This window comes from Giraffa tippelskirchi, chromosome 1 (assembly GCF_054371585.1).
Source record: "Giraffa tippelskirchi isolate mGirTip1 chromosome 1, T2T-mGirTip1v1.2.pri, whole genome shotgun sequence".
NCBI classification, from domain to species: Eukaryota; Metazoa; Chordata; class Mammalia; order Artiodactyla; family Giraffidae; genus Giraffa; species Giraffa tippelskirchi.
In genome coordinates, this window is record NC_137275.1 from 108,766,366 (window position 1) to 108,788,537 (window position 22,172).

Below are 22,172 nucleotides of genomic sequence, written 5' to 3' on the forward strand. Positions count from 1 at the left end.
TATATATGCATTAGTATACTGTATTGGTGTTTCTCTTTGTGGCTCACTTCACTCTGTATAATGGGCTCCAGTTTCATCCATCTCAATAGAACTGATCAAAGGCATTCTTTTTAATGGCTGAGTAATATTCCATTGTGTATGTGTAGCACAGCTTCCTTATCTGTTCGTCTGCTGATGGACATCTAGGTTGCTTCCATGTCCTGGCTATTGTACACAGTGCTGCTTGTGTAGCTTTTATGTTCTCTTTCAAAGGAAAACTACTCCGGGTGTCACAGGAACATAAGAAAAGGAGCAGTTTTACCTGGAAGAAAAACAACAACTGGTTTCCTACTACAGTTTAATTCAGCTAATTTCATGAGCAGTGGTGGCCTTCTGGATGTCATTCATTCCAAAGCAGAGAACACCTTTGTTTTGTGTACTGTGATTGTTCAGAGCCTGAGGTTTGGAGATGGAGTAAATCTTTAAGAACTAGTCTTACAGAGAAAGAGTTATGGTGGTATTTCATCGATAATGGTCAGGTGACAAAAAGTAATTGCTATTCCAGGTCCTTTTGGACTGAAGAGTTTTCATTCTTAATCTGTGGTTTAAGTGCACAAAAGAGGAGAGAAATCCTTAATGGCACCTGCTTTGAAACCAGTGCATGATTCCATAAAGTACTCTAGACGGTTCTATTGCCTGAAATTATTTTTGAGCACCATTCTTTTCTAATGGTCTCTAACTGCAGCTTTGGGAGGAAAAGCTAGTGGGGAAGCCACTTGGATAGAGATGCGGGTGAGGACCTCAGGAGAACTGCAGGAAAAGATCTTATTTCTGGGCCTGGATCATTAGCTCTATGTGCCTTCCCTGGAGCTGAACACGGGGTGTTCCCAGGCAGTGCCTAATTGGACCAGCTGGTAGTGTTGGGCTGTGAGAGCTTGTACTTTATGAAGCTGAATGATTTCTAAGAAAGGGCTGGTGGGGTCACACATCACGTGCCGGCACTTCTGATGTGTCTCTTTCCCACATCCTGTGCAACACGTTTGAGGTAGAGGAACTGTCTCGAATGTTCAGTGAAGTCGGACACCTTTGTGATCAGAGACTGGAGAGCCCAGACCCTGTGCGGAGGTGTCTCAGAAGTTTGCCTGGAAACGGGAGGGGTTGGGGGGACTCACCCGGCCGAAGGCACCCAGGTAAGCCTCAGCGATGAGCAGCCTCTGGGCGTTGCAGCGCTGGGTCAGGATGTCGATCAGCAGGTCCTTGTCACAGCCTGGAAGAGAGTTGTGTTGGAGAGTGAGTGAGTGCTGTGGGTGCCACACTGCAGGTAGGGAGAGCCCACGGTGCAGGGGCCAAGGCCAGTGGGCCAGCTCGTCCCCTGGTGCTCCCAGTGGAGGGAGAAGGCCCAACGTGAGTGGAAGTTTCAGGGTACCCCTGCCGTGGCCGAGGTGCCTTCCGTCTCCCCCTCTCCTGCTGCTACAGACTTTTCTTTTAAAAGATTCAATACAAATAGAGGGGAGGAGAGAATGTGGCCTTTCTTCCATCCCCCTCCTACCCCACCAGCAAAAGGCTTCCCTGAACTCCACACGGATCCAGTTTGAACAGACCCCATGTCCTTCTCACCACACGGCTCTGAATGATTTACAATGTGCGTTGAGAGGAAAGTCACTGCTCTGGTCCTGCTGACAGCAGGTGAGACCACCAGGGTCCCTCTCTGTTTTGGAGAAAGAATTCCCTGCAGAAATGGAGTGAAGCAGGCACAGAAGTTATTGGCAGCACAGTTCACGCAAAGGGAACAAAGAAGCAGTTCATGTAGAGCAGGAGCAAAGCGGACACACAGACCCAGAGAAGACAGCAGGCAACGTCCCTAGTGAGGAGTGTGCCAGAGACGGGATTTAAATCACTAATGTGGGACACTTCTTCCAGGGCTGTGTTCCACTCTGGCCAGGTATCTCGCCTCTTTCCCCACATGTGACCTGTCCCAGCGCCCTCCCCATATACATGCTCATCTTTTAGCCAAGATGGATTCTAGCACAGAAGATTGTGGGAGGTTTGACAACATTTATTATGATGTGAGAGCTGGACCATAAAGAAGGCTGAGTACTGAAGAATTGATGCTTTTGAACTGTGGTGCTGGAGAAGACTCTCAAGAGTCCCTTGGACAGCATGGAGATCAAACTAGTCAATCCTAAAGGAAATCAACCTTGAATATTCATTGGAAGGGCTGATGCTGAAGCTGAAGCTCCAATACTTTGGCCACCTGATGCAAAGAGTCAACATATTGAAAAAGACCCTGATGCTGGGAAAGATTGAAAGCAGGAGGAGAAGGGGACGACAGAGGATGCGATGGTTGGATGGCATCAGCAACTCGATGGACATGAGGTTGAGCAAGCTCCAGGAGTTGGTGAAGGACAAGGAAGCCTGGCCTGCTGTAGTCCATGGGGTCGCAAAGAGTCAAACGTGACTGAGCGACTGAACAACAACAACTTATAGGATGGCGCCCCCTCCCTCTGAGACCCCTGAGGAGCCGCTTGCACACTGGTGCCTGGTGGGGCGGGGCCTCGTCTCCCCGCCCTCAGGAGGGACAGGTGTGCTCATCCTCTCTCTCACTCCCGCAGAGCTCGGCTCCTGCCACTGACTCCGTCCTTGGAGTATCAGGGAAGACACAGCTCCCGTTGAATCCACCTGACAAACTCCAGCTGCTCTACTCAGGGGCCCATCTGCCCCTTACTCAGTGCAGACTCTCCAGAGAAGGAAGAGTCTTGAGGGAGGGAGCTGTGAGAGGAGGGAATCCGGCCCCTGCTTTTAACAGGGGCTCTGCTCCTAGGCTCTGAGGCCTGCCCTTCCTCCTCCACCAACCCATCAACCTGGTAAAATGCCTGGATGTACAATCGCTGCGGGGAGATTGTGGTCATAAAGAACCACCTGCCAGTGCAGGAGACAAAAAAGACGCAGGTTCAATCCCCAGGTTAGAAAGATCTTCTAGAGAAGGAAATGGTAACGCACTCCAGTTTTCTTGCCTGGAGAATCCCATGGACAGAGGAGCCTGGCAGGCTATAGTTCATGGAGTCGCAAAGAGTCGGACACTGGGCAGTTTAGCATGCATACATGCAGTCACAGTAGTGACCAGGAAGACCTCAGCAGCCCCTCAGCTTGACCAGTATTTAGATAAACTTCTCCTTATCATAAGCCTTCCATCTTTTCTTTTTTCTGAGAGCATTTACTTTGGAAAACTTGTGGTTGTAAATTCTTTCTTTACTCATTTGAGATGTAAATCTTCTCCCAACCACTTGCTGGATGGCTAGAAATGCCTTCCTCAAGGGCTTAGAATCCGCCCCTTTCAGCCACAGTCACTGAGTGAGACAGTTGCTGGCCCCGGGCTCTGTGGCAGGCAGAACCCTCAGTGCCAGTAGGCAGACTCGGGAGTCCTCATGGCGTGACCGGGCCCCCACCCTGTGTCCTCTGAACTACTCACTAGCTCAGCCCAGGGCTCAGACCTCGCCTGCCTTTATCCCAGAGGAGCTGGGGGCAGTCTCTCTCCTTTTGCAAGGGCATCCTGGCCTGTTGAGTTGTGTGTGGTACAGTTTTTCTCTGACGAATTATGGAGATGTGGAGAAAAGCGAGTTGAAGCGCTAGGATGTTAAGCAGATCATATTTTGGGGGTTTAAAGCCATCGTGGAAGTGTGGGGATCATAGGAAGGTAATGAGTCGGGTGTGGAAACAGGCAGTGAGTGAGGGTGAGGATTGGATCAAGGTGGGTGAGTGTATCTCTGGAGACCCAGTGTGGGGCAGGGTGTCTATTCACGTCAGAGAGATGGTCTGGCAGCTGCAGAGTGGAGGTGGGAAGGCAGAGACTCTTCTCCAAAGACTGGAATTTCAGACTGGTGACAAAAAGGTGGCATGCAGTGAAGTGGCACTGAGCAGCAGGGTGCCCAGGCTCCCGGGTTAAGTCCTGGACCCGAGGGACATGAGATGCTTTTAGAGGAGTCTGTTGACTGCGTGATCCAAAATAAATGTAGTTTTAATAATAGGTAGAAGGTTTTTTGATATTGACCATCTGGTGATGTCCATGTGTAGGGTTGTCTCTAGTGTTGTTGGAAGAGGGTGATTGCCGTGACCGGTGTGTTCTCTTGGCAAAACTCTGTTAGTTTCATTCTGTACTCCAAGGCCAAACTTGCCTGTTACTGCAAGTATCTCTTGACTTCCTACTTTGGCATTCTAGTCCCCTATGATGAAAAGGACATCATTTTTTTTTTTTTTTTTTTTGGTGTTCGTTCTAGAAGGTCTTGTAGGTCTTCATAGACTTCAGCCTCTTTGGCATTAGTGTTTGGGCATAGACTTGGATTACTGTGATATTGAATTGTTTACCTTGGAAACGAACAGAGATCATTCTGTAGTTTTTGAGATTGCACCCAAGTACTGCATTTTGGACTCATTTGATGACTGTGAAGGCTACTCCATTTCTTCTAAGGGATTCTTGTCCACAGTAGTAAAATGATCATTATCTGAATGAAATTCACGCATTCCAGTCTGTTTTAGTTCACTGATTCCTAAAATATCGACGTTGGGCCTTATGAAGCATTACTAGGAACAAAGCTAGCGGAGGTGTTGGAATTCCAGCTGAGCTATTTCAAATCCTAAAAGATGATGCTGTGAAAGTGTTGTACTCAATATGCCAGCAAATTTGGAAACCCAGCAGTGGCCACAGGACTGGAAAAGGTCAGTTTTCATTCCAATCCCAAAGAAGGTCGATGCCAAAGAGTGTTCAGACTACCACACAATTGCACTTATTTCACGTGCTAACAAGGTTATACTCAAAATCCTTCAAGCTAGGCTTCACATAGTGACCCTAGAACTCCCAGATATTCCAGCTGGATTTAGAAAAGGCGGAGGAACCAGAGATCAAATTGCCAACATCCACTGGATCATAGAAAAGCAAGAGAGTTCCAGAAAAACATCTATTTCTGCTTCATTGACTATGCTAAAGCCTTTGCCTGTGTGGATCACAACAAACTGTGGAAAATTCTGAAAGAGATGAGAATACCAGATCTCTTTACCTGCCTCCTGAGAAACCTGAATGCAGGTCAAGAAGCAACAGTTAGAAATGGACATAGAACAGACTGGTTCCAAATTGGGAAAGGAGTACATCAAAGCTGAATATTGTCACCCTGCTTATTTAACTTATATGCAGAGTTCAGTTCAGTCCTCAGTCGTGTCTGACTCTTTGCGACCCCTTCTCCACCTGCCTTTAATCTTTCCCAGCATCAGGATCTTTTCCAATAAGTCGTCTCTTCGCATCCGGTGGCCAAAGTATTGGAGCTTCAGCTTCAGCATCAGTCCTTCCAATGAACATTCAGAACTGATTTCCTTTAGACATAGTACATCACGCACAATGTCAGGGCACATGAAGCACAAGCTGAAATCAAGACTGCTGGGAGAAATATCAAAAACGGCAGATATGCAGATGATACCACCCTTAGGGTGAAAATGGAAGAGGAACTAAAGAGCCTCTTGATGAAGATGAAAGAGGAGAGTGAAAAAGCTGGCTTAAAACTCAACATTCAAAAAACTAAGATCATGTCATCTGGTCCCATCACTTCATGGCAAATAGATGGGGAAACAGTGGAAACAGTGACAGACTTTACTTTCTTGGGTTCCAAAATCACTGCGGATGGTGACTGCAGCCATGAAATTCAAAGACTTTTGCTCCTTGGAAGACAAGCTATGACAAACCTAGACAGCATGTGAAAAAGCAGAGACATGACTTTGTCAGCAGAGGTTCATCTCGTCAAAGTATGGATTTTTCCAGTCGTCATGTATGGATGTGAGAGTTGGACTATGAAGAAGGCTGAGCACTGAAGAATTGATGCTTTTGAGCTGTGGTGTTGGAGAAGACTCTTGAGAGTCCCTTGGACTGGAAGGAGATCAATCCAGTCCATCCTAAAGGAAATCAGTCCTGAATATTCATTGGAAGTGTTGATGCGGAAGCTCCAATACTTTGGCCACCTGATGTGAAGAGCAGACTCATTGGAAAATATCCTGATACTGGGAAAGATTGAAAGCAGGAGGAGAAGGGGATGACAGAGGATGAGATGGTTGGATGACATCACCGATTCGATGGACATGGGTTTGAGCAAGCCCCAGGAGATGGTCATGGACAGTGAAGCCTGGTGTGCAGCCCTCCATAGGGTGGCAAAGAATCAGAGACAACTAAGCAACTGAAGAACAACAAATAAGGTTTTTCAGTTATATATACATATTGATTTTGCTATCATCATACATAATTATTATAATGTGATTTTTGTTGTTATTCTGTTGGGATATTATCCACAATACACCTCTCTGAATTTTTCTCCGTGTTTCAAAGTTCATAGCAATCCTGGCTCATTTGTTTTCTAGAAGTATTTCAAAATATTTTCACATGGATCTCAAAAAATGTTATTCAAATATCAATTAAAATAACTGTAAACTTAGCAATCAATTTAGAGAAGTCACTAACAGGACATATCTGTTGAATTATTTTTGTGTTTTTCTTTCCTGAAAGATTTAGTAAACATTTGTATAGTTTTTGCCAATTACAAGAAACTTTATTTGGTTCCAATTATTCATATTTGTCTTTCTATCAATATTTCAAGTTATATTATTTTTATTTTGGTCTTAACAGAATAATTCCTTAATGAAACAGATGAGACTGAATTTTATGTGGACCTTGTGTCCAGAAAAATTATTGAACTCTCATGCTGCTGCTGCTGCTGCTAAGTCACTTCAGCCGTGTCCGACTCTGTGCGACCCCACAGACGGCAGCCCACCAGGCCCCCCCGTCCCTGGGATTCTCCAGGCAAGAACACTGGAGTGGGTTGCCATTTCCTTCTCCATTGCATGAAAGGGAAAAGTGAAAGTGAAGTCGCTCAGTCGTGTCCGACTCTTAGCGACCCCATGGACTGCAGCCCACCAGGCTCCTCCGTCCATGGGATTTTCCAGGCAAGAGTACTGGAGTGGGGTGCCAAAGAACATAGAATTCATGCAAGACTGAAAACAGCACACAGGAAGCCTCCTGTTAAATGTATCCTGACACAGGTAGCCAACTAGCTACTTGAATATCACAGAAAGGCAGTCAGAATTGTCCTTTTTTTTAATTGTTTAATTTTTATTATGTTTAATATTTATTATTGTTGATGTACAATGTTGTGTTACTTTATGCTGTAGAGCAAACTGAATCAGTTATACCTATACACTAGATTCTTTTCCCATGGAAGTCATTACAGAATATTGAGCCGAGTTTCCTGTGCTATCCAGTAGGCTCTCATGAGTTCCCTATTTTATATATAGTAGTGTGTATATGTCAACCACAATCTCTCAATTTATTACTTCCCCCCACGCTTCCCCTTTGGTCACTGTAAAGTTTGATTTTAAGATCTGTGAGTATGCCTTTTTAATTTTTCTGTGTTTATTTATTGGCTGTGCTAAGTCTTAGCTGTGGCACACAGGGTCTTTGTTGAGGCAAGTGGAATCTTTAGCATCTTAGTTGCGGCCTGTGCGATCTAGTCCCCTGATCAGGGATTGAACCTGGGCCCCCTGCATTGGGAGCACAGAGTCCTAGCCACTGGACGCCCAGGGAAGTCCCTATGAATCTGCTTGAGACGTCACTCTTCACCCATCAGACTAGTGGACACTCGGACGTTTGCCGAAGTGGTCTGCAGGCAAGGCCGTGGTGAACAGGCAGTGGTCAGCATTGCTGGTGGGCATCTGGGCTGGCGAAGCCCTTTGAGAGGCAACAGGGCTGTGTCCACCAGAATTAGGAATGTACAGCCCAGTGATCTCACTTGCCGTGATGAATACCTTAGACACAGCAGGTAGAATGTCGCATGTGGAAGCTTGCAACGCTTTAATAGCCAAATACTGGAAGCACAGGGTCTATCGTTCGGGTCCTGCTTCAGTTGTGTGGCATCTGTCCAGGACAATGCCATGAGATGTGACACATGAGAGCGATCCGTATCACACCTCTCCTCTGCCTGAGACCCTCTGACGGCTGACTGTGGCCCCCTGATTTCCCTCCCCTCCTTTGACAGTCCACCTTGCTTTTCTCCAGTCGCATGGCTTTTCCCTGTACCTCAATCATGCGGGTCAGCCTCCCACCTCAAGGCCTTTGTACAAGCCATTCCCTTAGCCTCCCCAGAGAATCCCAGCGCTCACCCCCTCACCACCGTTAACTCTGCTTAAATGTCACGTTCTCCACAAGGCCACCTCTGACCACTCCATCTAAAATCTAAGTCCCCACCTGCCATTTCCAGTCTCCATTATCTAGCTCTATGTTTTCAATTACTCTTATTATATTCTAACACAACATATAACTTATATGTTTATTGTCTGCTTTATGCGCCTCCCCCAAGATATCGATGCCATGGGGCAGAAATTGTCATCCGTTTTGTTGACTTCCATAACCCTAGGATATACCACACCTCCTTCCCCCACCAGACCCAGGCACAGCCCTTCTCCTCCCAGCAACACCCCCCACCCCGCCAGGACACACCCCTTCCCCCTCCCCAGCACCCCCAGTGAGACACCTCCTGCCCCTCAGCTGCAAACCCGGGACACACCCCCTCCCCTCTCCGCAGTCCCAGGACACACCCCTCCCCAGCCCCAGGGTACACCCTCCTCAGCCCCCAAGACACACCCCTCCCCCTCCCCAGCCGCCCGAGGACACACCCTTCCGCTCCCCTCCGTGAACCCGAAGCTCAGGCCCCCTCCGCCACAGGCCGACTGAACGGAGAAGTCTTTCCGCCGCCCTCGCCCCGGCTCCTGGCCGCCGGTTGCGCGCTCTCCGTCCCTGGCGCTCCGCCAACGAGACCGAATTCTGAGGCCGGCGCTGCGAGCCGAGCAGGACTGAGTCCTGAGGCCCGAGACGAGCTGTTTCCGGGCAGGAGGTGTCTGCGGCGAGGCCGGTTAGTGCGGGCGGCGCGGAGCGCGGGTCGTGCGGGGCCGGGGTGGTGGACGCGCGGGGCCAGGGGGCGCGCGGAGTCCCGGCCGACTTCCGGCAGGTCAGCGGGGCCGGGGCAGGGAGTGTTCCCGCCTGTCCTTCCTCCTCCGTTGGCTCTGGGGTCGGGGAGGGGGTCCTGTGCCCTAGACTTCTCCATGGTTAGAGCAGCGTTGGGGGAGGGGAGAGAGGCAAGAGGCTGAGGTTGAGTTGCTCAGCTGTGTCCAGCTCTTTGTGACTCCGTGGACTGCTGCACGCCAGGCTTCCCTATCCATCACCAACTCCCAGAGTCTACTCAAACTCATGTCCATTGAGTCAGTGATACCATCTAACCATCTCATCCTCTGTCGTCCCCTTCTCCTGCCTTCAATCTTTCCCAGCATCAGGGTTTTTCAAATGAGTCAGTTCTTCACATCAGGTGGCCAAAGCATTGGAGTTTCAGCATCAGCATCAGTCCTTCCAATAACTATTCAGGACTGATTTCCTTTAGGATTGACTCATTGGATCTCCTTGCAGTCCAAGGGACTCTTGAGAGTCTTCTCCAACACCACAGTTCAAATGCATCAATTCTTCAGCACTCAGCTTTCTTTATCGTCCAACTCTCACATCCATACATGACTACTGGAAAAACCACAGCCTTGATGAGACGGGCCTTTGTTGGCAAAGTGATATCTCTGCTTTTTAATAAGCTGTCAAGGTTGGTCATAACTTTTCTTCCAAGCAGTAAGCGTCTTTTAATTTCATGGCTGCAGTCATCATCTGCCGTGATTTTGGAGCCCAGAAAAATAAAGCCAGCCACTGTTCTCACTGTTGCCCATCTATTTGCCATGAAGTGATGGGACCGGATGCCATGATCTTACTTTTCTGAATGTTGAGTTTTAAGCCAACTTTTTCACTCTCCTCATTCACTTTCAAGAGGCTCTTTAGTTCTTCTTTTCTTTCTGCCATAAGGGGGATGTCATCTGCATATCTGAGGTTATTGATATTTCTCCCGGCAATCTTGATTCCCGCTTGTGCTTCCTCCAGCCCAGCGTTTCTCATGGTGTACTCTGCATATAAGTTAAATGAGCAGGGTGACAATATACAGCCTTGACGTACTCCTTTCCCTATTTGGAACCAGTCTGTTGTTCCATGTCCAGTTCTAACTGTTGCTTCCTGACCTGCATACAGATTTCTCAGGAGGCAGGTCAGATGGTCTGGCATTGCCATCTCTTTCAGAATTTTCCACCGTTGATTGTGATCCACACAGTCAAAGGCTTTGGCATAGTCAATAAAGCAGAAATAGATGTTTTTCTGGAACTCTCTGGAATATTTAACTTGGGTAGTAGAAGCACGCAGAAGCGAGGCGGCTGTGACGCCTCGGCGCAGAAGCGTGGCCGAGAGGAGCTAGGCCGGGCAGGGGGCTAGGCCGGGCCGGGGACCGGGGGCGGCGGCTGACTAGGGCGAGGCGGGGCCGTGGGCCGGTGGCCAGGGGAGACGGCCGACAGGGGCTAGTCCCGGCCGGGGGCCAGGTGCTGCGTCCGACAGGGCCTAGGCCCGGCCGCGGGCCAAGGGCGGCGGCCGACAGGGGGCTAGGCCCGGCCGGGGAACGGGGGCGGCGGCCGACAAGGGTCTAGGCCGGGCCGGGGGCCGGGGGCAGCGGCCGACAGGGGCTAGGCGGGGCCGGGGGCCGGGAGTCGGAGGCCAGGGGCCGGGGGCCGGGGGCGGCGGCCGACAGGGGCTAGGCCGGGCCGGGGGCCGGGGGCGGCGGCCGACAAGGGTCTAGGCGGGGCCGGGGGCCGGGGGCCGGGGGCCGGGGGCCGGGGGCCGGGGGCGGCGGCCGACAGGGTCTAGGCCGGGCCGGGGACCGGGGGCAGCGGCCGACGGGCTAGGCGGGGCCGGGGGCCGGGAGCCGGAGGCCAGGGGCCGGGGGCCGGGGGCCGGGGGCGGCGGCCGACAGGGGCTAGGCCGGGCCGGGGGCCGGGGGCGGCGGCCGACAAGGGTCTAGGCGGGGCCGGGGGCCGGGGGCCGGGGGCCGGGGGCCGGGGGCGGCGGCCGACAGGGTCTAGGCCGGGCCGGGGACCGGGGGCAGCGGCCGACGGGCTAGGCGGGGCCGGGGGCCGGGAGCCGGAGGCCAGGGGCCGGGGGCCGGGGGCCGGGGGCGGCGGCCGACAGGGGCTAGGCCGGGCCGGGGACCGGGGCGGCGGCCGACAGGGGCTAGGCGGGGCCGGGGGCCGGGGGCCGGAGGCCGGGGGCCGGGGGCCGGGGGCGGCGGCCGACAGGGCCTAGGCCGGGCCGGGGGCCTGGGGCGGCGGCCGACAGGGGGCTAGGCCGGGCCGGGGGCCTGGGGCGGCGGCCAACAGGGGGCTAGGCCGGGCCGGGGGCCGGGGGCCGGGGGAGGTGGCCGACAGGGGCTAGGCCGGGCCGGGGGCCTGGGGCGGCGGCCGACAGGGGGCTAGGCCGGGCCGGGGGCCGGGGGCCGGGGGAGGTGGCCGACAGGGGCTAGGCCGGGCCGGGGGCCTGGGGCGGCGGCCGACAGGGCCTAGGCCGGGCCGGGGGCCTGGGGCGGCGGCCGACATGGGGCTAGGCCGGGCCGGGGGCCGGGGTCAGTGGCCGACAGGGGCTAGGCCGGGCTGGGGTCCGGTGGCCAGGGGAGGCGGCCGACAGGGACTAGGCCGGGCCGGGGGCCGGGGTCGGTGGCCGACAGGGGCTAGGCCGGGCTGGGGTCCGGTGGCCAGGGGAGGCGGCCGACAGGGACTAGGCCGGGCCGGGGGCCGGGGGCCGGGGGCGGTGGCCAACAGGGCCTAGGCCGGGCCGGGGGCCTGGGGCGGCGGCCGACAGGGGGCTAGGCCGGGCCGGGGGCCGGGGTCGGTGGCCGACAGGGGCTAGGCCGGGCTGGGGTCCGGTGGCCAGGGGAGGTGGCCGACAGGGACTAGGCCGGGCCGAGGGCCGGGGGCGGCGGTCGACAGGGCCTAGGCCGGGCCGGGGGCCTGGGGCGGCGGCTGACAGGGGGCTAGGCCGGGCCGGGGTCCGGGGGCCGGGGTCGGTGGCCGACAGGGGCTAGGCCGGGCCGGGGGCCGGGGGCGGCGGCCGACAGGGCCTAGGCCTGGCCGCGGGCCGGGGGCGGCGGCCGACAGGGGGCTAGGCCGGGCTGGGGTCCGGTGGCCAGGGGAGGTGGCCGACAGGGACTAGGCCGGGCCGGGGGCCTGGGGCGGCGGCCGACAGGGGGCTAGGCCGGGCCGGGGGCCTGGGACCGGGGTCGGTGGCCGACAGGGGCTAGGCCGGTCCGGGGGCCGAGGGCGGCGGCTGACAGGGCCTAGGCCTGGCCGCGGGCCGGGGGCGGCGGCCGACAGTGGGCTAGGCCGGGCCGGGGGCCGGGGGCGGTGGCCGACGGGCTAGGCCGGGCTGGGCGCCGGTGGCCAGGGGAGGTGGCCGACAGGGACTAGGCCTGCCCGGGGGCGGCGGCCGACAGGGCCTAGGCCTGGCCGCGGGCCGGGGGTGGCGGCCGACAGGGGGCTAGGCCGGGCCGGGGGCCGGGGTCGGTGGCCGACAGGGGCTAGGCCGTGCTGGGGGCCGGTGGCCAGGGGAGGTGGCCAACAGGGACTAGGCCGGGCCGGGGGCCGGGGGCGGCGGCCGACAGGGGGCTAGGCCGGGCCGGGGGCCGGGGTCGGTGGCCGACAGGGGCTAGGCCGGGCCGGGGGCCGGGGGCGGCGGCCGACAGGGGCTAGGCTGGGCCGGGGACTGGGGGCCGGCGTCGGCCGCGAGAGGAATTACCCTAGGCCCAAGGTAAGAGAAACCCAAGTAAGATGGTAAGTGTTGCGAGAGGGCATCAGAGGGCAGACACTGAAACTAAAATTACAGAAAACTAACTAATCTGATCACACGGACCACAGCCTTGTCTCTCTCAATGAAACTAAGCCATGCCGTGTGGGGCCACCCAAGACGGATGGGTCATGGTGGAGAGGTCTGACAGAATGTGGTCCACTGGAGAAGGGCATGGCAAACCACTTCAGTATTCTTGCCTTGAGAACCCCATCAACAGCATGAAAAGGCAAAAAGATAGGACACTGAAAGATGAACTCCCCAGGTCAGTAGGTGCCCAATATGCTAATGGAAGCAGATATAGATACCACCTACATCTTTGTTGTGTTTTTTTTTTTCACTCAGGTGCCAGTTCAACAGATTCTGACAGTGAAAGTTTAGCTTGCAAATTGAAGCCTGGAGCCATGCCACAGTAAGTGTGTATGATTCCGTCCGTTTAAGTAGAAAATGTCAGCAGACTTGTGCTCAGTGACGCCGCTGGTGTTGTGCGCTGAAGGAAGAGGTCAGCTGATGTCAGTGAGAGATCAGATGCTTGAGCCTGGAACAGAGTCTTTGACTTTTGAACTTTGAAATCCGCATTTCATCCTCAGTGTCCCCAAATCTAACCATCCACAATGTTTGTTCCAGTGCCAACTGACTGCTTATAAATATGTAGAAGGAGCAGTCACAATGAGAGAAAATGACTGACATCAGTACTAAAATGTAAATGACAAACAACTTGTCACATAAATTAGAAAATATCTAATTAGGCTAGAAATGGGTTTCCATTTGGATCAAGTGTATCTCCAGTTAGATCATGTCATGAAAATCTCAAAATGTCATTGTCCCTACAAAGACATAGGGATTATTAGTAATATGTTAGGATCTTAATTATTTTGCAAAGATAAAATCTACCAAGAGTTTGTAGAAAACTCCATGAATATTGAGACTGTGCTAAGAAATTTGTTTGATTTACTAGTATATACATAACAATCATAGCCATTCAGCCTCAAATTATCACTGAGCATTCATGTTAAAGGGGGCTTCCCTGGTGGCTGAGTGGTAAAGAATGTGCCTGCCAATGCAGGAGACATGGGTTTGATCCCTGGGTTGGGGAGATCCCCTGTAGGGGGGCATGGTAACCCACTCCAGTATTCTTGCCTGGAGAATCCTATGGGCAGAGGAACCTGGTAGACTGCGGTCCATGGGGTGGCAAAGAGACATGACTGAGTGCTAACTGAGCATATGTGTTAAAGGGCTCTTAATAAGATCACATACTCTGCTACCTGTGCATTCCGACAAGGATCTCAAGTTTAGTGAAGTTCCATGACTCGCTTGAGATTACACAGCCTGTGACTTAGCAAAATTGGACCTAGAAACAGCTCTTAACTTTTATGCACTAAGAAAAGACCACAGTCCAAGACATGCTCAACTTTACACAATGGGAAACTGGAATAAAGAGCAGTTGCTGGACTGAAAAGCAACCACCAGAACTTTGAATTAAATATCGAAGCCTGTTCCTAAACATTTCCTAAACATATCTGCTTACTGCTCCAGACTGGGCTTTTCTAAGTATTATCTTTTGTCTTAGGATTTTCCAGTTCAATACTTTCTGCTTTCTAATAAGAGCTGAGATACATAGTTAGTACTTTCATCTGTGTGTTTATTTTGCTGCTGTCTGTGGGCCCCTCTGAATATATACTGAGCACCACTGTTCTAACTGTAGGTTGTGGGTCCCCATTTCTGAAGCAGTTCCAGTTGAAGCAGATTGAGCAAACATAAAGAAACTGGCCTGTTCTGTGGCAGTATTTCAAAGAATAATTCCTGCTTAAGAAATTCTGACCCAAGACTTCACTCCTTACTTTGCAGAGCTCAGAAGAAAACCACTTCTATGTCCTTGACCACTGGATCATCATCTCCAAAGACAAGAGTGACCACAGCTGTGATCCAGCCTCTGTCAGTCCCTGTTGAGCAGGTGAGCCCTATCCACAGTCCGAGAGGAGTCAGACTCTTTAGCATAAAGACCCCAGTTAGTCCTCCCCTGAAATATCTCCTCAGTGGACACACAACTGGGAGGAAAGAAAATGATAAGTTAAGTTCTTCCTTTTAATGCACTAAAAATAATTTTTAATCCGAGACACACCACTGATGAATCAACATCTGCATTTCCTTTGAGAATTCCTTTTTCTCACAGCTAATACTCTGATAAAGTGGTATCTGTGTTGGCTGTTACTGCTTGATTCTCCCTCACATATGTGCCATCTTCCACGTAGCCAAATTCGTTAGCTCATTTAAAAGAAAGCAGAAAAGGAGAAAAGTCCCCCTTATCCACAAAGTCCACCCGATAGAGCTCAGAAGTCCACCTATCCTCTGCGAGCTTAACAGATAATATGGGAATATTCAGATTCCTTCACGTCACTGTGCATTTTCATCCTGCTTTCGTTTCATTGTAAAACTGCTTTATCCAAGAACAACAGTATCCACAACTGGGTCATTGTAGTGAATTCACTTTGCAAACACAGGAAACCTGAAGCTTTTTTTAAGTAAAAAATTAGAATCTAGATGTCTCTAAATGAGATGTGATACTTTGCCTTGGTGCTGTGGTGGACATCTGTAAACCCAAGCCTCTTGCAACATGAGCACATTCTTGAGTCATAAGTGTGCCCTCCAGCCACTGAGCGCCCATGGGTGTTTTAGAAATGACAGGGCTCCCCTGGTGGCTCAGTGGTAACGAATCCGCCTGCAGTGCAGGGAGACCCGGGTTCGATCTCTGTGTTGGAGAAGATCCCCTGGAGAAGGGAATGGCAACCCACTCCAGTATTCTTGCCTGGAGAATTCCATGGACAGAGGAGCCTGGCGGGCTACAGTCCATGGGGTCGCAAAAGAGGTGGACACGACTGAGCGACTAGCTCTTACTTACTCTGTGGTATGTTGGGTATGCAAACCATCGAGAAAGCACATCTGAGATGAGACACTAGGAAAGAGCCAAGCAGTAGAAGTCATTCAGAGGTGGCATGTATAGTAGAAACTCCCTGTCAACCCCCAAAGCAGAGTGGACTTTACAGAAACCATTCTGTGCACCAGTGGACTTGTTTCGTGTTTGCTATGTAAGCACTGGTAGGTGTGCGATGAATGCTTAGCCCTGTCAGTGGCCATGCTGTCACCCACGTGGGTCCATGTTTCCGTGGTTTGCGTGTTCCGAGTCTGACCCACGTGCCTCTGCCCTCCAGGCCCCCAGCCCCACCTTGTTCCTCTGCCGGCCGGATGGACCTGCTGCCGCCTGCCTCCCGCCTGTCTTCACCAAGGTCAGGCAGCTGCATGTCTCATCCTCTGAGTTTGCTCTGGGCCTTTGATTCCATTCTCCTGTGGCTTCATGTATAGTCTTTAAACATGAAAACGAGTGATGAACGGGTTCATCTCAAGGTTACCTGTGGGGCTAAACAGATACTCGGTGCACAGCTGCTGTGTGACCATGATCATATAAAGGTCTGCGAAAGGTGGGCCTGATAGAGCTCAGAACAGACTGGGAACACCAAACAGTGCATGGGAGGAGACAGAATGATGGATGGGAACCTGGGAAAGCAGCAAGGTTTGTAGATGGTTTCAAAACCAACTGACAGATTTTCAGTTTGTCTCAGGGGGTGTTTTGCATCACCAGGCATGATGACATTGGTCAGCTGATCAGCTCAGCTCAGAAATGGTCCCGTGGGGTGTTTCTCCTCTGTCTCCTCCCCACCTCTTTCCGAGAAAATTGTAAATGTTCTAATTGGAGTTGAGTTGATTTATAGTGTTGTGTTAGTTTCAGGTGTACAGCAAAGTGATTCAGTTATAGATGTAGTTTTTTTCAGATTCTTTTTCCTTATCGAGTTTTAAAATACATTGAGTAGAGTTCCCTGTGTAATACAGTAGGATCTTGTTGGTTATCTACTGTATATAGACTATAATGTGTACACGTCAGTCCCGTCTCCTAATTTATCCCCCCCTTTCCCCTTTGCTAATGGTAGAATTTGTTTTCTGAGTGTGTGAGTCTATTTCTGTTTTGAACGTAAGTTCACGTGTATCATTTTTTGATGGAAAGATATTTAAAAGGCACAGTTGAAGAGGTGCCCCATGCCTGTGTACCAGCGTACTGTCGGAAGTCATGCCCCCAGCCCAGCTAAGTTGAGTGTAGTATTCCTCAAATTGCAACAGATCCTCGTTTTTATCTCTGTTTGTTGTTGAGCTTGGCAGGCTGATTCTGAACCTTTTGTGGTTTCAAAAGTGGCTGAGAGCAGCTGGGGTCCTCCTGCAGGGGCAGGCTGAGATGGTGTTAGGATGTGAGATGTCAGGACTCCCTAGACCAGAGCGCCAGGAGGGCAGGGCTGGCTCAAACCTGGCCAAACAGCAGGACGAGGCCCCGAGAGCGCCCACAAGATGCCCCAGCAACCCGAGGGTCCCTGGGCAGGGTGGGTTCTTCAGAGGTGGGCCCCGGCCTCACCCATCTCACAGGATCAACCCCAAGTAACAGGACGAATGTGACAGTGGCTTCTGTAGTCCATTCTCTGAAATCTGTGAATCTTCCACAAGGCAGCCGCGAAGAGCCTCTGTCTGTCTTCATCCAGGGAGTGATGCTTCCTCCTAAGCCAGCCTGCAGCCAGCTTGGTTAAAGACCTCTTCCTACAGAGTGTTTACGGAGGACACAGTCAATGAATGAGGGCTGTTGACAACAACAGTGAGGGTCCACCTCCCCCTACCCAGGATAAAATACCCAAAGAAGGAAGAAGTCACGTCCTGCCTATGAACAGCGATGTCGGGATAACAGCCCACGGGGCATCTATCCGTGCTCAGAGCAGGAGTCGTTCACAGAGCGGCCGGCGTGACTATTGCATGGAGCGCAGGAGCTGTTGACAAGCAGCCCCATCCGTGAAGTCTGTGGGAGCTGCTGAGTTGTTGTCGGAACGCTGTTGGTTTTGGAGCCAGGGCCCCACGCACCTCCGGGCTGAGGTGTCACACCGTCCTGGGGTACCCAGCGGAGAGAGACCTGAGACACTCCTGTCTCCCTCAGGGCTGCGAAACTCCTTCGGGCCAGCCACAGCCCATCCGTGTCCGCACAGTGCAGTCCAGCTCCTGGGGCAGAGACCCCAGCACACTGTCCCCTTCAACCCAAAGGGAGCCATGAGGCATGCTCTGAGCCTGATAGAAAAGGAAACCAGGATTCCACATTTTTCTAAAGCTTGAGTTCGTAAGTCGCAAACAGTAGAGTGACTGTCCTCGCCTGCTGTGCCGGCCTCTTCCTCCTCGCTGGTGCCTGCAGCACCCTTCCCCTGGGGGCGCTGTCCCTCCCTGCCCTGCCCCGTCCTTCAGGGCCTGGGCTCTGCCAGTCCTTGGGCACCTCCATCCGTGTCCCCCCACGCCCCTGGTGGGGTTCCCTGGGGCTGAAGCCGGGGCCACCAACCTGGTGGGGACAGCAGCTCACGGGTCCCAGGGACACACTCGGGGCCCGGAGAGCGGCCACCCCGTGTGGCGTTTCTCCCTGGAGCCGTGGACCTTGCAGGGAGTCTTGGTACCAGGTGGACCTGAGAGCAGGAGATGCCCTCCTGTGGACCTCAAACCCCCAGGGCCACAGACCAGCCTCCCAAGGTCAGCCGTGCGAACGTGGCTTTGCTCAGGAGAAGCTCACTCAGGAGGAGCCACGTGGCAGACCTTGGAAAACTACGGAGACCTGTGTGTGTGACGTGCTTGGTTTCTACCCAGGTCCTACCTTTGTGACTCTCCAGTGTGAAGAGTATGCGCAGTCCTAGGAGCAAACCAGAGGCCCCTGGGTGTCTGGAAGCTCACACGTGGAGAGTATTAGTGCAGCGTCTGTAACGCGCTGTGAATGCTCCCTGAACACACCGGGGACATCGATGACTCCATCCTCACTAGCTGGACCCCGAGGGCAACATCTTCCCTGCTGATCTGCGAAATACTGCCCTCTGGACTAATCAGAAAGTGGAAGTCAATTTAAAACCAGAGACTTTTCTACATTTACAAGTAAGAATGAAGAGAGAATGGACTCAGAAGTAGGTAATAATATTCACCTTTTCATTTATCAAAAAAGGCCTTTGGCACCAAAATTCTCAGCAGGTACATTAGACTTTCCTGCTTCTGCCCACATTGTGGACTTCCAAGGTTTCACAGGGCCAGAGCACATGCACTGCAGGCCAGTTGTTACAGGATCTGTTTTTCCCCAGCACACCTTTGGCCGTCTTTTGAGAAAAATGTAAAAAGCAAAAATGGAAACAGAAAAAAAAAAAAGCATCCTGCCTAATGTGAATTTGTTTGCTTTGGTTCTATGCATAATCAATTATTGCATCTGACTTACTTCAAGAGCCGTACTTGTCCTTTATTGGATGCGATACCCTGTAGGCACATACATAGATAGTAGAAAGTTTCAGTGGGCCTGTTGCCAGGGGAAGAAGGCAAGGGAGGCACCTGGAAGGGTCAGTCATTCCTTTGGTTTTGAGTAGCCGCTTGACAAGTTTCAGCTCTTTGCATCTATGAAGCCACACTCCTTTCTGGTCTGTTGGGCTGTCAGAGTTGATTGGTCTGGAGCTAGAGTGGCTGGAGCACCAGGGTGACAGTGCTGGTCAGGGGGAGGAGGCGAGGAAGGTCAGGTGGGGGAAGTGCTCCCGTTTTATTTCGCTCAGACCCTGCAGGTGAATGGGATCTGGAAAGAGGTACTGGTGCACCTATCTGTGGGGCAGCAGTGGAGACACGGACATAGAGAACAGACTTGTGGACCCGGGGAGGGGGGCTGGGAGAGAGGAGAGGGTCAGATGAATGGAGAGAGTAGTGTAGACACATATACACGACCATAGGTAAAAGAGATGGCCAGTTGGAGATTTGCTGTGTGACTCAGGGAACGCAAACCAGTGCTCTGTGACAACCTAGCGGGGTGGGAGGGAGGTTTAAGAGAGAGGGGGCATATCTATGCTTGTGGATGACTCTTGTTGATATTTGGCAGAAACCAACACAATATTGTAAAGCAATTATCCTTCAATTAAAAATAAATTTAATTATTAAAAAAAAACAAAAGAACCTGCAGATGAGGAAATGCCAGCCCTCCTTCTGGTGCAGCTGCCCCAGGACGCTGGTGGACACATGAAGGTCCTGGGGGAAGGTCGGAGCTTGGGGCACAGATGGGAGACCCAGGTTCAGCCTCTGGGTCGGGGAGATCCCCTGGAGAAGAGCGTGGCGACCCACTCCAGTATTCTTGTCTGGAGAATCCCATGGACAGAGGAGCCTGGCGGGCTCCTCTGGTGGACAAGTGGCATCTCCTTCCCCTCCTGTCTGGTCCCCTAGGACTCTACCCCCAGATGGAACAGGGGTGGATTGCACCAGCGCATCCTGGTGTTGATAAAGACAGGTCATGCCGACACTGAGACGTTCCATGGGTAATGGAGCCCGTGCACTGCAGGGCGGGCCCCGGGACCTCCCTCACTTCATCACCTGGGATCCAGTGCTCTCCTGACCTGAGGAGGGGTTCGTGTGCACGGTGCCCACCCCGTAAGTGCTCCTCTGAGCTTAGGAAGTGTTCCTCTGTGTCATGAGACCGTGTCGTGTGGCTGTGTGAGCCCAGACCTGATGGGTGTGTCCCGGTGTTTCAGGAGCTGCAGAACATCCGTGCGTCTGAGGGCCAGGTGGTCATGCTGGAGTGCCGTGTGCGCGGCACGCCCCCGCTGTAGGTCTGCTGGTTCCGGCAAGGCAGCGAGATCCAGGACTCACCGGACTTCTGGATCTTGCAGAAAAGTAAGGAGAGGGGCCCCCTCACAGTGCTGCCCACAGCACCACCCCGGGGCTGACCAGGCCCTGTCTCTGCCCAGGAGAACCAGGAAGGGTTCAGTCACTAAGATGCATGGATTTCTTCTTTGTTTCCTTTTTTTTTTGGCATTTTATTATTTTTAACTATTTTTTTCTTCCTCCCTCTTGAACTTCCCACCCCATCCCAACCCTCTAGATATTTTTTAATTTTTATTTTTATTAACAATATTGAGTTAGTTTCAAGTGTACAGCAAAGTGATTTAGCTATACATCTACATGCATCCAAGCTTCCCTGGTGGCTCAGGTGGCAAAGAATTTGCCTGCCATGCAGCAGACCTCAGTTTGATTCCTGGGTTGGGAAGATCCCCTGGAGAAGGGGTAGGCTACCCACTCCAGTACACTTGCCTGGAGAATCCCAAGGACAGAGGAGCCTGGCAGGCTACAGTCCATGGGGTCGCAAAGAGTCGGACACGACTGAGTGACTAAGCACAGCATACATGAATCCATCCTTTTTTGGAGTCTTGCTCCATACAGGTCACTACAGAGTATGGAGTAGAGGACCCTGTGCTGTACAGGAAACCTGGTTGTTTATCTGTTTATGGACAGTGGTGTGAGGTGTGTAGATTTGTGGTCTCAGAGTGAGGGGACATGGGCTCCAGCACATGAAAGCCATCCTGCTGGCTATGGGCCCTCACAAGCCCTGACTGAAGTTTTGTTTTCTTCTTCCGCAAAAATCACACATCCACATTTGAATTCAAAGTTGGGCCAGTCATCCTAGGAGGCTCTGAGCCTTCTATGAACTGCAATTGAAAACCTTGCTAGTGTGAGCTGTTAAGGGAGTCTTAGTTTATTTATGGGAATGTAAATTGATCTACCGTCCCTCTCTCTTTTGCGATGGGGCTTATCTCCAGTGTTTCTGCAGACATGTCCTAGACAAGGCCACAGGAAAGGATGGGCAGGTTTCGTATGAACGGAAACTGACTCGAATGCTCTGTTTTGATGTCTTTTTTTCTCATGTGGGGAACAGAACCTCGATCCACAGCTGAACCTGGTAAGAAGCTTTTTCTTTGTTTCTCTCTGCTAATGCATCTCTTGAGTTTCAATAGTTTGTTTCCGTTTTAAACCACATGCAGAACAATGTTGTCGGAGTTCCCTGGAAATGTGAAACCCCCTTACAGACAATATCTTCTTGACTGTGGGGTCTGCACACTGCATTTTCCATCCAGTTGTTTTATTAGTGAAACATTCAATTCCATTCAGACAAGGAGATCGGGCTCAATGACTTGAGGCTTTTAAAACCATGGTCTTTTATACTCAGAAAGCAAACTAAGCTAGAGATGCAAAAGCATCCGGCTAAGATTTCAGTGGAAGAGTGGTCTGCGGCACATTTCTACTGAACAGAAGACGCCACCAGCTAGACTACAGCCTGGAGATGCGTCTCCTGGGAGAGCAGCCTGGGGGTCAGCAGAGTGACCCCAGGGTCTGTATGTGTGTGTCCTGAGGTGTCGGCAGAGTGACCCCAGGGTCTCTGTGTGTGTCCTGAGGTGTCGGCAGAGTGACCCCAGGGTCTGTGTGTGTGTCCTGAGGTGTCGGCAGAGTGACCCCAGGGTCTGTGTGTGTGTCCTGAGGTGTCGGCAGAGTGACCCCAGGGTCTGTGTGTGTG

The 22,172-nt window shown here is 52.5% G+C and overlaps 2 protein-coding genes across 9 annotated transcripts in view; one reads left to right on the forward strand and one right to left on the reverse strand.

The window, feature by feature from the left end:
- The window catches only part of LOC145515753 (uncharacterized), a 56,598-nt gene extending 40,693 nt beyond the window's left edge, over positions 1-15,905 (reverse strand). Inside the window, exons 1-3 of the mRNA XM_081517103.1 lie at positions 15,896-15,905; positions 8,680-9,066; positions 1,152-1,246 (exon numbers count right to left, since the gene is read on the reverse strand). Coding sequence (XP_081373229.1) covers positions 1,152-1,246; positions 8,680-9,066; positions 15,896-15,905 — 492 coding nt within the window. The remainder of the gene's footprint in view (positions 1-1,151; positions 1,247-8,679; positions 9,067-15,895) is intronic.
- Positions 1-22,172, forward strand: part of LOC145506080 (liprin-alpha-1-like) — a 117,136-nt gene that overhangs the window by 73,336 nt on the left and 21,628 nt on the right. For 2 of the 8 annotated variants that reach the window (XM_081489829.1, XM_081489793.1), the window contains exons 1-6: positions 8,722-8,915; positions 13,094-13,160; positions 14,597-14,702; positions 15,958-16,032; positions 20,356-20,497; positions 21,537-21,560. Coding sequence is in view for 3 of the 8 variants with exons in the window: in XM_081489793.1 (XP_081345919.1) it covers positions 15,992-16,032; positions 20,356-20,497; positions 21,537-21,560 (207 nt within the window). In the remaining 5 variants the exon portion in view is untranslated. Of the gene's footprint in view, positions 1-8,721; positions 8,916-12,562; positions 12,713-13,093; positions 13,161-14,596; positions 14,703-15,957; positions 16,033-17,328; positions 18,773-20,355; positions 20,498-21,420; positions 21,561-22,172 lie in introns of those variants that run through there. The other 6 variants (XM_081489857.1, XM_081489839.1, XM_081489801.1 and 3 more) reach the window with 6 other exon arrangements.